General features: G+C 51.3%; 1 protein-coding gene across 1 annotated transcript in view; it reads left to right on the top strand.

Moving 5' to 3' along the window:
* Prkar1b (protein kinase cAMP-dependent type I regulatory subunit beta) overlaps positions 1–16614 on the top strand; it is a 114052-nt gene that overhangs the window by 89410 nt on the left and 8028 nt on the right. The window contains exons 7-8 of the mRNA XM_038346098.1: positions 1901–1961; positions 6869–6990. Coding sequence (XP_038202026.1) covers positions 1901–1961; positions 6869–6990 — 183 coding nt within the window. The remainder of the gene's footprint in view (positions 1–1900; positions 1962–6868; positions 6991–16614) is intronic.

Below are 16614 nucleotides of genomic sequence, written 5' to 3'. Positions count from 1 at the left end.
CTGAGACCTTGCAGAGGACACTATTGTTCCAAGAACGTGGGCACTGATGGGCTGCCTCTGCCTGGAAAGACAATGTAAAGACCCTCTCCAAGAGCCCTTCTCCAGGTTACTCAGTAAGGTTCACACCATCATCTTCATGGTCACAGTCACTAACACCACCCTCTTTACTATTACCATCAATCAGCACCATCACCACCACCATTGTGACCACCAATAGCATCGTCGCCACCATCAGCATCAGCATCCCTGCCATCACCACCATCACCATCATTATCATTATCAAAACCATCGTCACTATTATCAATACCATCATCACCATCATCATCACTGTCAACAACACTATCACCACCATTACCATGAGGAGCAACAACAACTCAAATGTTGAATCTCTGTCCTTGTAACAAAGAATTGAAACATCTCATGTCCCTAGGACTAGTAACATGAAAAGTACACCCAGATTCACCCTGTTCCCTTGCATTGAAGTGTCCATCGCCTCAGAAACTCAGCCTCGAGGCAAACAAAGGTTGACCTTGTCCATAGCTAGGGAGAACCCTATGCTCTGACCCTGTGGAAACTGTGGTTTGCCCTGGAGCCTTGAGGGCCCTTCCTCCTCACTTCAATGCTGCTCATATTTTTGTCATAGCTTTCCAGGGACTAGCATTGATTGCCACATGCCTTCAGTCCAGTCCTTCTCCCGAGAGTCCTTTTTTTTCCCCCTTAGCAGGGCTACACTTACTAACTTTGGCTCATGGCTTTGAGTTCGGGTCCATGGGCTGCCCCATACCCTGTGTGGAGGGGCTTCCTGCTGCAACCCTTATTTCCTGTGCGATGGAGCCACCCGCAGTGAGCCAAGTTGACAGAGACACAAACCTCCTTTACACCCGACTGAACCTGCTGCCAGAGAGCAGAGCCACAGAACGGGGTTTGTCCCTGTTAGTCCAGAGAGGGGCAAAATCTGTGACTCTGACTTTTCTTAACTCCTGAAGCTTCTGCTCTGAGCACGCAATGTGCTGGTCTCTCCATTTCTGCTCCCTGCCCCCCTTAGGACTATTGCAAATTGTGCTGATGTGCTTAGGGCTTAGCGTCAGGCCCCATGACAGCATCTATACTATCAACGCCACCCCATGTAAGGACTGAGATGGCCAGTCTCTTAGGAGAGGCTGGGCCGTGCCCCACTAAAGGCATGCTTTAGGGAGCGCCTCAGGCATTTGCAAACCTCTGTGCATAGGTCCTCTCTCATGTCTGATCCATCTTTCCTTCCCTGACATCTTTCGGTGTACATCTTTGTGAGCAGACTGAGGGAGGGCTGCAGTACCAGAGACTGGTACTGACCTCAGGAATAAGAGAGCCCCAGCTGCTAGGATGGGGAAGCAGGGCGAGCTCCTCTAGGACATCTGTGTCAGCTCATTAATAGCAGGCAGGGTGCGTGAGCCTCCCTCACCATTGCTTTAGACGGCCGAGGGAGCTGGGAGGCCCACTGGGTGGCTGGCTGTCCTGACAACCTGTTTAGAAGCCTCAAGGCTTTGTAAAGGTGTGTCTCAGTGGTGCATCCTTGTGATTCAAGTCAGGGTGCGGAGGCAGGAAGATTACAGGTTAGAGTCTAGCCTGGGAAGAGCAGAGCAGGCATAGCTGTGTCCACCTTTGGACACTTCAAACCTCATGGTTCCATTCACTGGGGTGCCTTGCATAGAGTTGGACCCTCTTGGGGTTTCTGCTGCTGGTGCTGGAAGTGCTTTCAGAAGACAGGAGTCGAAGAGCAAAAAAGAAGAGATACAGGCTCACACTGACATGCCCGACGGGGTTCCTCTGAAGAGATCAGTCGCTGAGAGAAATCTGCAAGTGTGGAAAGGCCAACTGAGACTGGAGATCCATTTTCTGTGTTCTGCTTTTTCTTCCACAGGGAAGCACGCTGAGGAAACGCAAGATGTATGAGGAATTCCTCAGCAAAGTCTCCATCCTAGGTCAGTGGTCCTGCTGCTCATAGACCCTCTGCAGCCTCCTGTGAGTGCCTGCAGACAGCCCACATCTGCTTCTCCCTGTATGGCTGATAGGTCATCTCTGCACAGCATTATGCAGGTTTGGGACATGCATTCTCTCATGCAAACACAGACACATGTGCGTGCCTCCCATAGGAGTGGCAGTACATGCTCACATACACACATACCACACATTCACCTATACTCATACACTTGCACACATGCATAGTAGGCATAAATATGGCAGGCATTCATATGTATATGTGGTACACGTTCATAGTACACACATTCATGCATATGCACACACACACTGCATGTTTATATATGCGCACATTCACGGTGCACCTTTATACAGGTGCATGTACATACCCTGCTACCTGTGAGCATGAATGTCATCCTGCCAGTGTCTCTGTCCTTTCCAAACTGTGTCTGCTTATCTCTCTTGTCTTTGGTGCCACCATCCCAGTGCCATGATTCTGAACTGAAAGTGAGCTCTTTGTTCTCATCGTTGGAACCCTTGCGCTAAGTGTCTTCCCCCTCCTTTTGGCTCACCTTGAGCATGGCTTCTCGGTGACATCACTGCCCTTCCAAGGCCACCTTTGTGTTCCATCCCTGTGGCCTGTGGAGAGTTGTGGGTTGTACTTGCATCCAGGGTTCATGTGCACAGTTGAGTTGCTCAGAGACCTTAGGAGAAAATGGGGATAATCTGGTTCTGAATACGAAGGAGGGCTCTGCTTGGCACCTGTCCCTCTCAGTGCCTCTTAGACACAGAGGTTCTTGGTACACTTTGTCCTAAGGCTGCAAAGGCGCCTCCCCTTCCTACCCTTGATGAACTGCTGTAATCCTCATTTATTCATTGTGGTGAGACACTCACAGCAGCCTGGCTCAGGGAACCAAGCCCAGTGGTGGGGTGTGCAGGCCACGACCATCTACCTAGGACCTGCTCTTTGCCTCAGCAGAGATTTATCCCCACAGGCAGTCACTTACCACCCCCATCCCATTCCCTGCCAGCCAGGTCACCGCTGGTCCCTCCCTGCTTCTGCCTCTACCTGTATGTGCGTGGTTTAAATGTTCTCAGATGTGTTGTGTTTCATTTAAAATTCTGGGGCCAAATACTGGCTGTCTCCCTTACAGCTATTTCAGTTTTCACCCAAGATTTATGATGTTTGGAGATAACGCTTTGGCAAGTCTTCTTTCCAAACCTTGAATATTGCACATTTTAAATGCTATCGGGGGAGGGAGGAGCCTATCTTTGAAAACATGTATGGGGAGCAGGGAGGTGCTGCTGAAGCCCAAGTCTTGTACATATTAGGCAAGCACTTTATTGTTGAACCCCAGCCCCTCACTGGGGGATTCTAGGCAGGAGTTCTATCACTGAGCCACATCCCACCCCCTCACTGGGGGATTCTAGGCAGGGTCTCTACCACTGAGCCACACCCCAGCCCCTCACTGGGGGATTCTAGGCAGGGTCTCTACCACTGAGCCACACCCCAGCCCCTCACTGGGGGATTCTAGGCAGGGGCTCTACCACTGAGCCACACCCCAGCCCCTCACTGGGGGATTCTAGGCAGGAGCTCTACCACTGAGCCACACCCCAGCCCCTCACTGGGGGATTCTAGGCAGGGGCTCTACCACTGAGCCACACCCCAGCCCCTCACTGGGGGATTCTAGGCAGGGGCTCTACCACTGAGCCACACCCCAGCCCCTCACTGGGGGATTCTAGGCAGGGGCTCTACCACTGAGCCACACCCCAGCCCCTCACTGGGGGATTCTAGGCAGGTGAGCCACACCACTCACCTACAGGTAGCATCCTAACTACAGCCTCTATTTCAGCGTTTCATGTCTACATTCCCGTTCTGCATCTGTTTCTATAATTTTGCTCAAAGTGACTTTATTCCACAATGGACAATATGCATTTCTACATCACTGTGAAGAGACACCATGATCATGATGACTCTTATAAAAGAAAACATTTAATTGGGACTTGCTTACAGTTTCAGAGACTTAGTCCATTGTCCTCATCGTAGGTAGCATGGCAGCTTGCTGGTGGAAATGGTAGCAGAGAGTTCTACATCTGGATCTGAAGACAGTAGGAAGAGAGAGACACTGGGCCTGGCTTCGGCTTTTGAAACCTTAAAGCCCACCCCCAGTGACACACTTCCTCTAACAGGGCCACACCTCCAATCCCTTTCAAGTAGTGCCCACTCCCTAATGACCAGCATTCAAATCTTTGAACCTATGGGAGCCATTCCAGTTCAAACCACAACACAGCCCAAGCTGGCCTTGAACTCACTAGATAGTCAAGGTTGGTATTTAAGTTCTCTGATCCTGTGCCTCTATTTCCCAAGTGCTTAGATGACAGGCATGAGCTAATATGCCTGGTCAGATAGTTTTTAAAGAAAACTGGCAACAAGCCACATGTGGCAATATTAGTCTGTGAGCCTAGTACTCAGAAAGTTGAGGCAGGAGGATTATAAAAGTTCTAAAGTCAGTCTAGGCTACATTGTGAGATGTGTCTCAATAAATGAGAGGGGAGGAGAGAAAGTGAGAAGAAGAGAAAGAGAAAAAAGGAAAAAGAGAAGCAGACCCACTACTGTGTAGGAGTAGACTCCCTGCCTACACGGCACAGCTGTGTTCCCTGTGGCCTGGGGTTCATCGAGACGTGGCTCTTTTGCAGTGTGGGGGCACGAGCAGGGGATTTAGGGAAGGGATATTTCCCTGCTAACCTAGATCTAAAATGAATGCCTTTTTCAGTTTTTATTTTTAGCAGCTGGCCTACATATGTAGTGTCTAAGCGTAGGCCAGAAAGGTTTCTTTCACTGTGAGGGGGCGGGGAGGGGGTTCAGTTAAAAAGGTGACCATGGTTTTCACACAGGAAACTCCCATATTATTATGGTTTTTCTTTCTTCCTATCTGGGGGCCGGGCATGGGCAGTTTCAGGGATGGAAGGTGTGAGCAAGACAGCCTCGGCCTGCTGAGTCTCTAATCCTTTAAAGATAAACTCAGCATCAGAGTTAAGTATTTTTGCCCAGTGTAGTGGTAGGTGTCTCCTTTCTGAGTGTCACAGCAGCAGTGCTGGTCATGATGGCTTAAGCTCGTAAACCCAGCATTCAGGGAACTGAGGCAGGAGGATTAATTGCTGTGAGGCTAGCCAGGGCTACACAGGGTGTCCTGGTTTCATTTCTGTTGCTGTGATGAAAACACCCTGACAAGAAGCAACTTGGGGGAGAACGGATTCTGGGGTAGAGCTTCTTATGGAGAAGTCCCAGTGGTAGGGACTTGAGGCAGCTGGCCACATGACATCCACAGCAAAGGCGGAGAGAGAATGAATGCTTGCATAGTTAGGGTCCAGCTGGTCCCCTCTACTCTTACACAGTCGAAGATCCCAAACTAGGGATGGTGCTACCCATTCAGGCTGGGTCCTCCCACATCCATTAAGGAATTAAGACAATCCCCCAGAGACATGTACACGGTCCAGCCTGATCTAGACCATCCCTCCTTGAGACTTTCTTCCCAGAGTAGTCTCATTATTTAAATTGACAATTGAAACTAACCATCACACGGTGAGTTCAAAGCCCAACCTGGAATATAGAGTGAGATCCTGTCTCAGAAGCAATCAAGAATCTGGGGAGATCACTCAGCAGTTAAAATGCTTGCTGTGTAAGCATGAGGACCCGAGTTTGGAACCCAGCACTCACACCAATGCTGGCTGAGTGTGGGAGCCTGCCTATAGTTCAAGTCTCTGGAGGCGGAGATGGGATCGCAGAGCAAGCTGGTGAGCAAGAGACTATATCAGTGAGCTCTGGATTTGATTGAGAGACCCTGCCCCAATAAGTAATATGGAAGAACAATGCAGGGTGATTCCTGGCATCAACCTTGGTCTACCTCCACATGCATGTGCACCTTTGTGAATAGAATCACACACACACACACACACACACACACACACACACACAGAGAGAGAGAGAGAGAGAGAGAGAGAGAGAGAGAGAGAGAGAGAGAGAGAGAATAAAAAGACATACAAAACAATTGCTACATCAACTCAGCTCCCAGTCCTTGTCCTGATTTGAGGGTGATGCTGAGTGGGACAGCCTACTTGTATTAGTGAGTTGTCCAAAGTACACAGTAGTTGTGGAACCCGGCTGTGATTCCATTCTTTGCAAAATAAATAAATAAACTCAGTCCTACTTTTTTGGAAAGTAATTTCTCCTTAAAGTGAATATTGACTCGATTTTCAGTATCTGCTGTTTACATTATGGAGCCAGAGATGACTATTTTCAATGAAAAAATTAAATAGGAGTCAAATATATGTTACATTAGTATTATTATTTTGTATGGAGGATGCAACCCAGGACCTGGCACATTCTATGCAAGTGCTCTACCATTGAGCCACACCCCAGCCCCTCGCTGGGGGATTCTAGGCAGGTGCTCTACCACTGAGCCACACCCTAGCCCCTCATTGGGGGATTCTAGGCAGGGATTCTACTGCTGAGTTCCATTTTCAGACTTCTTTTTACTTTTTATTTTGAGACAAAATCTCACTAAGTTGTCCAGATTGCTCTAGAACTAACTCACTATCCTAGGTGTGCCTTGAATGTAATACTCCTGCCTCAGCCTCCTAAGTAGTTGGGATGCAGACCTGTGCTCCCACCACCAGCTTATAGAGTCCATCTCAGATAGACTCTTATGGCAAGAGGTGCCGTGCCAGCCCCTGTCTTGAAGGGATGGATCAGGCCTTTCAGTTTTCTGTGGTTTCCATGGCAGCTTTCTCTCCTCTAAAGAGCATCATCTCAGATTGCCATCAGGAGTCTGAGGATTGGGCTTTCTGAGGATACATCCAGGGACCCCATGGTAGTGCAGTGTGACCTGTGACCCCTTGTGTCTTCTTGCAGAGTCCCTGGAGAAGTGGGAACGCTTGACTGTGGCTGATGCCCTGGAGCCTGTGCAGTTTGAAGATGGAGAGAAAATCGTTGTTCAGGGGGAGCCCGGGGATGACTTCTACATCATCACAGAGGTGAGTCCTGTGCAGGCCGGTGGTGCCTAGGGTCTCTGGGCAGTGCCCGAGTGGAAGCTCTCTACGCCCTCACCTAGCACCGCCACCTCACACTTCCTCCCCTAACTCTCCACATGGGAAAGCTGGGGTGATGGTCTGCTGTTGAGATAAAAGGAGTATATCCTTTAAAATGTTGGCGGGTGTGATGGCACTACATAACACACACACACACACACACACACACACACACACACACACACCTGTGCAATGGGGAGAGATTATTAGACGGGTGGATGGAGTCCACCTCAGAGCCCTGGTTTTCGATGTGTGCAATGGGGGGAATGATGCTTCATGTACACTGGATCTCTGTGCAGTAGTCAGCTTCCATTGCAGTACATAAGATGGAGTCATAGGAGGAGAATAGGTTTACTTCGGTTTGTCTCAGGGATTTCCGTCCTTGGTCCCTTGGCTCCGTTTGGGCCAGTGAGACTGAACCAGGGATAGGAGTTCATGGTGGGGCTGAGATGCTCCCTCTATGGGGGAGAAACAAGAGTGGGCTGGGGCCCCAATGCCATCTGCAGGGGCGTTTCCCCAGTGACCTCCCAATAATGTCCCCACCGCCCCCAAGAGCACTGTCAGGTGTTGTAAAGGAATCCTTCCTTAAGGTCCTTTGGTAGGGTATTTTGTCCTAGCACGCGATGTTGGAGGCATTGGGAACTTTCTTGGGTAAGGCTCAGGACACTCTTGACAGGGACCTATAGGCTCAGGGAACTCATAGGTGCCGTGGTGGGGACTCGCCCCTTCCCTGACTGGCTGAATAAATGTAGTCCTACTTGAATGGGTGTTGGCCTCCACCTCAAGTCACCAAAGACTTCAGAAGGTCTGGGGGTCCATGTCGTGCAGAGAATAATGTTTCTGATGCTTTCTTTGCCTTCAGCGAGAGAGAGAGAGAGAGAGAGAGAGGAGAGAGAGAGAAAGGGCCAGTGAGATGGCCCAGCACATAGACACTTGCTGCCAAGTCTGAGGACCTGAGTTCAGTCCCTGGGACCTGCATGGTGGAGAACACACCACATATATACACACATATACACTCATGCACGAGCACATGCACACACGTGTATGCACACATGCACATCCACACATTCACATCCACTACAAACTTGGGTGCATACCTGCACACGCACACACACATGCATACGCACACATACTTGCATACATATATACACATATGCACATGCAACATACTCGCACACAGACACATGCACACATACACACACACATGCACACATACTCACACACACATACATAAGTAATGTAAAAAGAAGTGATGACTTGAGCCATGAGCAGAACAGAAGATGGTTCTGGTCAGGACTAGAATGAGGCCACTTCCTTCATCCCAACATCTCAATCCCCAAGACTCAGACCTATATACAGGCCAAAGCCATAACCTTTGCACCACTACCTCTGTGTGTGTGTGTGTGTGTGTGTGTGTGTGTGTGTGTGTGTGTGGTGGTGGTGGTGGTGGTAAAGTTGGCTTCACACAGACCCAAGGCCCAAGAGGCCACCCCTGACCATTTTAGAAAGAAAGACATCTATCTGACAACCATCCAGCAGAACACAGTTCAGGCTCTAAGGTCCAGAGTGACGGCTGATATCCCAGTGGATGCAGAACTCCCAGCATGCCTGGCATGAGCGCATCTGCCCCCAGCCTTGCCCCCAGTGTTGCCTCCTATCCCCTCCCCACAGTTCTGACTCTTTCTGTGTTTGATTATGACTGTGGCCTTGGTGTGGTGCTGTTCTGAGTGCCTGCTGGAGCCCACAGTGGTGTGCTGTGTATAATCACACACACCTGTAATCCCACTACTCGGGAGACTGAGGCAGGAGGATTGGGGGTTCTAGGCCAACCGGGGCCACATGGAGTGACCTTGTCTCAATGAGGAAAAAAAATGTGTGTGTCAGGGGACAACAGTGGCAGGAGGGAAGTCAGGCAGTCCCGATGGCCCTCTTGTCTCTATGCCCCCAATTCTGGGCTTACAAGGATATGCTACTTCCCCCAACTTTTTATGTGATGCTGGCATCAGACTCAGGTCCTCATGTTTGTTCAGTAAACACTTGGCTGACTGAGCTGTTCCCCCCCCCCCCATCTTCTCTCTGGCTTTCTGAGATAGAGTTTCACTCTATAAACCAGTTTGCCCATACCCCGCTCTGCTTTCTATATTTCGTGTGTCTCTCCCTCTCTTCATGTCTCTCTGGTGAAGGTATGAGATTTGACCTCAGGGTGCCTCTGCTTTTCCAGGAGGCTCTGCTGTTTGAGGACAGTGTGCAGGCTGCCAGTTACCTTGGGGGAATCTCAGGCAGGGGGGGCTGGGGGAGGGGGCTGGGCTGAAACCTGCTTCTCTGTAAGTCCCCAATGTCCTCAATGCAGAAAGGTTTCCAAGAAGGCTACCGCTTCCCAGGGTGGCCTCAACATCAATCAGCGTCCCCCTTCATTGAGTGGAGATGAGGGAGAGACTGGGCCTTGTTCACATGAACAGCATATTGTCTAGGCCTCTGGGATGTAACTCAACCCCAGGGAAAGGTATAGTTTTCGCAACCTTATAAAATGTGTTTGAAGTGGTCTCCTTGGCAACGTGGCTTCCCCCTCCCCCCCCCCGACTTCTTCCTCTGTGATCGGCTGAATCTGGCAAGTCAACCCACAGACCCCAAGTCCACGGGGATTAGAGACGCTTAGAACCAGAATGTGCCGCAGGGGACAGTACAGCTTATTCACAAGGCTTGGGGGTGGCTGCGGCCACATCTAAGCCAGATGTGCATCCAGGGTCAAACCCTCTGGGATGTGGGCAGGCGCGCCCAGCTGCCATGTCTGAGCTCCTCTCCTTGAGGCGTGAAGTCTCCTGTTTCCCTCACTCCTGGGCTGCCCCCGCCCCCGCCCCTGCCCCCTCTGTCTCACAGCCTTGGTCTGTAGTTGTCACATTTTCCTGGTGTGGATTTCCTGAAGTTGTTTTGTAAATTGTGTCCTTGTCAACTGGAGGAGGACACCGTAGTCCTGGGAAACCTTGACGTGAAGCCCACATCTCTGTCTATAGCCTTGTCCTCCATCCCCAGTTTGCTGGGGGAGGAGGTTGGTCTCTACCTGTCCCTAAGCTTTGGACCTCTGAGAGCTACAGGATGTCACTTTGGCAGATTAGGAAGTTGGATGGCCAGCTTTTGTGCTCCGTGGGGGTCTCTGCAGGGTGGAGCCCTCTGAGGCCACATAACTTGTTTCTCATTGCTATATTCACACCAGCTGTCCCCCCGAGCTGGATGGGGAAGCTTGCCAGTCTCTCAGACACCTGATCCTCAGAGCTTCTAGAAAACACTCAGCAGACGGGGCAGGAGCTGGGCGTGCCTCCTGTAGGCACGCCCACTGGTGGGAGCCAGGAGCCTAGAACACAAAGGTGGAAGGCGGGGGGGGGGGGGGGGGGGGGGGGGTGGTGGTGGTGGTGGTGGTGGTGCAGGGTTCCACTGCTTTCTGAACTCACCCCCTGCTGTGTCACCCTCCTGCTTTGCTCCTTCGTGTGCAACCTAGGGTCGGGTACCTGGGGCCAGGAGCCCTTGAGATGGGACAGAGCCTTTCCTGGGTCTGCCTTTGTGTTTGACGGGCACAGAATCTGGCTGGCCTCCCAGTGGGGGGTACTGTAGGCCTGGGCCAGGCCTGCCAGAACCTGGAGGCAAGGATGACCTCATCTGGATCCAAGGTCTCCCACAGCTCTCCAGGAAAACCCGAGAGGAGTCGGGCAGGAGCTGGGTGGGAGAAGTGAGTTCCCAGCAGCTCAGATTCCAGACTCGCATTCCTCAATTTAAGCTGCCACCTCCCATTCCTGGGCCCTGTGCGTCCAGGGAAGCAGCTGGACCGGGAAGGATGGCTTCCCATAAAATCCCAAGACTGAAATTGGGCAGCATGGGAGACGTTGCCATGGGAACATTGGATTGGATTTTATCTCCCTTGCTTAGCAAATTAATTTTATGAATGTCCACAGTGTTGAAGGGACTATAAAACAACACGTCTCTCAGCTGCCCCCAGGCCTGGGAACACAGCCCCTGACATCAGAGTGCTTGCTTCCATGTTGGGGCCGAGAGGGCACCTTTGCAGACCTGCAGGAAGAGGCCAGACACGCACTGTACCCCTGGCGCCCCTGAGGGACATGTTTGCTCTGCTCAGGGTCATTGAGTCTGGACCTGCGCCGGCCCCTACTACACACCAGGCACTGTGTCTCCGCGTAGTGTATTTATGCCTCAAACTTACTGTCCTTACTCATTGTCCCTGCTGTTCTCACGGCTCCTTGAACTGTTTTTCATGTCATTCCATTGGTTCCTATGCTCCTCTCTTTGGGAGTAGTGCCTGGAGAAGGTTTAGGGCCTGCAGGAGATGTGCGGAGCCGTGCTTCAGATATTTCTCTCGAGCCAGCTTCCTTGGCTGTCGGCAAGGCAAGCACCAGACCACCCTTGTGAGGGGTTTTAAGCGAGGCAGACACTGTAGAAGGACACGCGGGAAGGATGTTTGGAAAGGACACTGTATCCTTCAGCTCAGGACATCTCAGAGATACAGACGGTAACTGGATTTGGGGAGTGAGGGTCTTAGGTCTGTGGTCTGGAGTGAAACTGGCTGGGCAGAAGGACTGCAGAGGATTCTAGAACTTGGGCAGTTGTTGGAGCCCTGCTAGCCAGGGCCTTTCAGGTTGTTTTATTCTGGATTTGAGATGGCCATTCAAATATGTGATTCTTGCCAAGAAATCACATGGGATTGCCTGTGTAGAATAAATTGAACCAAGGGGTTAGGGTAGAAGCAAGCCAGGGGGAAAGGCGAGAAGTTGTCTCCAGGTAACAGATAGTCTCTTGTCCTGAGGAAAAAAACCATCAGATGATGAGGAAGAGGAGGGCAGGCAGGGGATTGGGACGCTGAAGTTCAAGTAGAAGTTTTTGAGATAGGCAAGATGTCTTACAGATGGCACAAGCCTAAGAACAGGGACCAGTTGTGCTGGATCTGCGGATACTGGACTACATGGTAGAGAGGTTGCACAGAGGGCCCTTGGGCAAGGACTCTCAAAAATCAATCGCTGTCTCTGGTGTTTGATGTACATGTTGCTGAGCGCATCTGGCATGGGAGCACACGAGGTTGGAAGTGTCTGTTGCTGTTAAGATTGCATTGTTGGGTGTATGTACTATGCACATTATATTGCATGTTGCCTGGATGATCTACACTCTTCTCATGAGTCAACAGGGGGCATCCAGTGCCTTAGGATCCCAGGCTACGGTCCCAGCTCCTGGGGGAGGGGGGGCTCCCAATCAGCCATCTGAAACCTAAAGGCCTTATATTTGCCCCTGTCTTGGGAGACACGCTGAGTGTGGCTGTCAGCTAGTTGCCCCGTCCTAACCCTGTCTGGGCTAGGAGAATATCCATCCTTAGTGGAGATGCAGCTCTGTTCTTCTGCTTTAAGGCCATGTGAGTGGGATCTCCTCAACCCCCAACCCAGGAGAACTGCTATGTGGGGATTTGGGAGGCACAGTTGGCAACACTGTGAATTTGCCTCTGGGCTGGACTGGAAGGAACTCCCAAGAGTCAAACAGGGCCTCATAACTTGCCTGTGCCTGTTACTTCCAAGGTTGTGGGGGCTTTCTCGAGTGGGGGCGTGCTCTTACCCTGTGTGTCTGGCACTGGGTGATTTCATTCACCAGCGGTTTCCAACTTGTTGGCTGGAGCCACTGGGATGAGCTGTCAGGATTCCCCGGGAAGTCTGGCTTCACCATGCCTGGACCACTTGGTAATCATGAATGCCTATTGCTCAGACCCCACCAGTAGACCAGGGAAGCTCCTAAGAGCATAGCCCACAGGAGGACAGGGATGCTGCTCCATGTCTTTCTCATGGGAAGTTAACATGGTCACTTTGAGTCAGTGGGGCTCCGTGTTCCCTTTCACTCGATGTAGAAAAAAAAATCCTCCTAGGGCTTGTTTTGCCATGATTCCATCCTGGGTCCCACTCCACCGCTCCATTTCCTAGTGGTGGGATGTTGGGTGCTCAGCTCCACAGGAAGGGAGCAGGGGAACCTCCTCTCTGACCGAGATGGCCACGCCATACTGGGCTCACCATGGACAATCTGACCCTCCAGACGCACACTGCCCTATCGTTTGGTTCCAGAGAATTCCGATGAGACTCTGAGCCTCTGCAGCAGGCTGCTCGCCAAGACTGAGCCCCTGTCTCAAAGGAAAAGCTAATGTGAGGGCTGGGAATGTGCTCATGTGGTAAAGTGCTTGCCTAACACACACAAAGCTCTGCGTTCTGTTCTCATCACTACATAAACTGGGTGTGAGGACACACGCCTGTAATCCCAGGCACTTCGGAGGTGCAGGCGGCAGGATTAAAAGTTCAAGGTCATCCTCAGCTACACGTCCAGTTTGAGGCCAGCCTGAGCTACATGAGACCTTGTCTCAATGAAGAAGGAGGAGGAGGAAGAAGGAAAAAAAGTAGAACATTCCTTCCCAAATCAGTATCAAAGGCATATTGTTCCCATTCTTCAGCTTCTCCAGAGACCCAGCAGCCCCCACATCCAGGCTTCCCCTGCAGACACTGGAATCCAGTTTCCCATCATCTTTGCCTGCAGTCAGACGTGTCCCCAGTGGAGATACATGTGGAATGTATCTGCTGGCTTCCATGGTCAGGGATTACCAGCTGAACTCCTGGCTCCACGGAGGCGCCTTAAACACTGTGCAGAAGCAATTCCTATGAGACAGATGTTCTGCTGGGAAACCCAAACAGATGCACCAGCCAGTCTGGATAAGCCAGCCATCTGTGGAGCCTTGAACCATGCATCCCATGGCTGCCCTCACAACCCTCCAGCCCCCTCTGCTGCCCTCTATATGGGCCTTGGACCACCAGGAAGCAGGACTGGGCTGGGCTCATCTCTAGCGCAGTGCAGAAGTGGCCAGTGGGGTCTGGCCAAGGAGACTCTCGTGTACTGGTCATTGCTCATCCATAGCTCTAATGCTATCTGGGACTCGCTCAAGGGCTGCTGGATGAAAAATGGCTGTTGAGAGCACGTGTATCTCCGCACCCCCAAGAAATTGGCTGGGTCAGTCAGGGCAGAGACGCAGGAGTTTAGGAGTTGTCTAGGCGTGATGGGTTGGGCCCTGCCAAGTAAGGGATGTGAAGGTGAGGGAAGGGTAGGATCCCATGGACGGGGTAGGTGTAAACTGATGCTGGGCATGTAAAGTTTGGCATTCCAAGTGATTAAAAATTAAATCACAAGGAGTTACATTTGAAATGTATCTACAGGACAGTTTGGTGGCATGACTCCCGCAGGGTGTGTGGTTGTACTTCTGTCAGATTGTCCCAAGCTAGGTTGAGGCAAGTGGATTTCTTAAGACAAGCCTGAACCAGGTGGTGATTGCGTGCCTTTAATGCCAGCACTCAGGAGGCAGAGGCAGGGCAGCTGATTTTCTGATTTCTGCGAGTTCAAAGTCAGCTTAGTCTACAGAGTGAATTCCAGGACAGCCAGGGCTACATAAGAGACCTTGTGTCAAATAAATAAATAAATAAATAAATAAATAAATAAATAAATAAATATAAATGTAAAGTGGCAATGCTTGAGTAAATAGCAAGATCCCATTTCAAACAAGCAAGCAAACATGCCCAGCACTCACACAGATGATACACATGTTCACACACACGGTATGCCCACCCACCATGCGGCCAGTACAGACTCCCACACATGCAGAAAGCATGTGCACTTTCCTCACACAGCACCCTATCAAGTGCACATACCTGTCTATCACTCCTGTGCACAATGCAGATGTGTTCACTCAGCACACAGTCACACGCATGCAGCACACACACTCATGGATGTACCCTCATTCGCAAATAGCACACAATCGCGTGCATACGTACACAATCATATGGACACAGTACCTGTACTCATGCACAGAACAGCACGCACTCTCTCATGCACACACATAGTACCCACAATTCAGCATTCATACTTGTGGGTAACAGACACAAAATACCCACACAACATCTCACAACAGCTCACACACTCACTCAATAGCACGAGTAGCCATGTTTGCACAACACAATACACACAGTACGTTCGTGTGAGCACCTACACGGCACCCACACTCTTACATACACATCACATACATTCATGTGTGCACACACAGCACACCGGGCTGCAGGCTGGAGCAGCTGGTGGAACTCCTCTGGGGTCGGAAGACCTGAGTCTGGGCATGGTTGTTGGCTATGGGTCTCTGAGAGAACAGCCTGATCTCCATTTGAGTTTCATCCCCTGTCTGTAGGAGGCTTGACAGGTGGAGAGGCCATAACTGGAAAAGGAAAATTGGAGTATGGCAGAGGCAGGAGAAGCTGTGCCTATCAGGCAGCTGCTGCACTCTGGACTTGCAGATGTGGGACATTAGTCCTAGGCTGCCTGTGTCAAAGGGCTAACTGCCTGTGCGGGCCCCGCCCAGCTGCACCTGGAGAGCAAGCTGTATCCTTGGGCCTGTGTTTCTACTGGGTTGAAGTAGGAGTATGGAAGGCATTATCCCGTTCGGAGCGTGGGACTCATTTGGACAAGGTGACTACGGGCTCCAGACACTCTAGCTGGCGAGAGAAGACGGTCCTGGCACATCGAGTCTGGCAGTGGATTTGAAGGGACAAAGTCAGTTGTGGCAGCCACTCCTGGGAAGACCCTCCAGGGCCACAGTGAGTAGATGGAAGGTGACCTGTGGGTGATGGAGACCCTTTTAGAGTAGGTTCTGGAACTCTCTGCTGGGTGGGCAGGGATCGAAGAACGTCAGATGGAGGGTGGTGGGGTGGGGACTGTGATGGGTAATGGCGGCGGGACAATCACTGGGCTCAGTTACTTCTGGATGGCAGATGTTGGGTGAGTCAGCCAGGATGGGGGGCAAATGATGGGGGAGATGAGCAAGGGGGGTTCCATCCAAGGGAAAGTCAGAAAGAGGGGTCCATCTATAGAGGAGGTCAGCAGGGGTGTCCGTCTATGGAGACTGACAGCAGGGTATCCCATTGTTAGCAAGGACAATGGGCCATCAAGAGCAGGGAGATCAGAGAAGATGAGAGCCATTGATGATGATGTCAGCCAGGAGAAGGGAGCTTTGGTGAAGGTCAGTAGGGATGGGGGTCGCTGATGTGGGGTCAGCCGGGATGGGGACCATCGTTCAGGAGGAGTTCTGCAGAGAAAGGCATGGACAGTCTGAAGATGAGCTAGGATATGCATTCAAAAGCAGACACTAGGCCTCACTCAAGGAGGCAAGTCCACAGGCTCTCCAGGTAGAGCTTGGCTGCTCATGCCCACCCCCGTGAATCAGCAGCCCAGCAATAGTCTAGTACATCCATTCTACCTCTGCTTGACTGAGTTTTCCCCCTGAGGCCGTGTGTAAGGCTGGTACACAGCCTGCTTCTCTAGTGGATGGTGGGGTGGGGTGGGGTGGGAAGGGGAACGGAACCACAGAAGAGCACAAGGGGCAGGGTCCTACATAACCAGGGGTGCCCACATACTGTCTCACTCTCTTGGCCCCCACCATTGTCTTGTTGACCCCTGCATGCCATATCTACCTGCCCTGGATTCTGGGAGCGTCATTAGAGCCCTGGTTTG

This window comes from Arvicola amphibius, chromosome 10 (assembly GCF_903992535.2).
Source record: "Arvicola amphibius chromosome 10, mArvAmp1.2, whole genome shotgun sequence".
NCBI classification, from domain to species: Eukaryota; Metazoa; Chordata; class Mammalia; order Rodentia; family Cricetidae; genus Arvicola; species Arvicola amphibius.
This window is presented reverse-complemented; position numbering and strand designations above follow the sequence as displayed.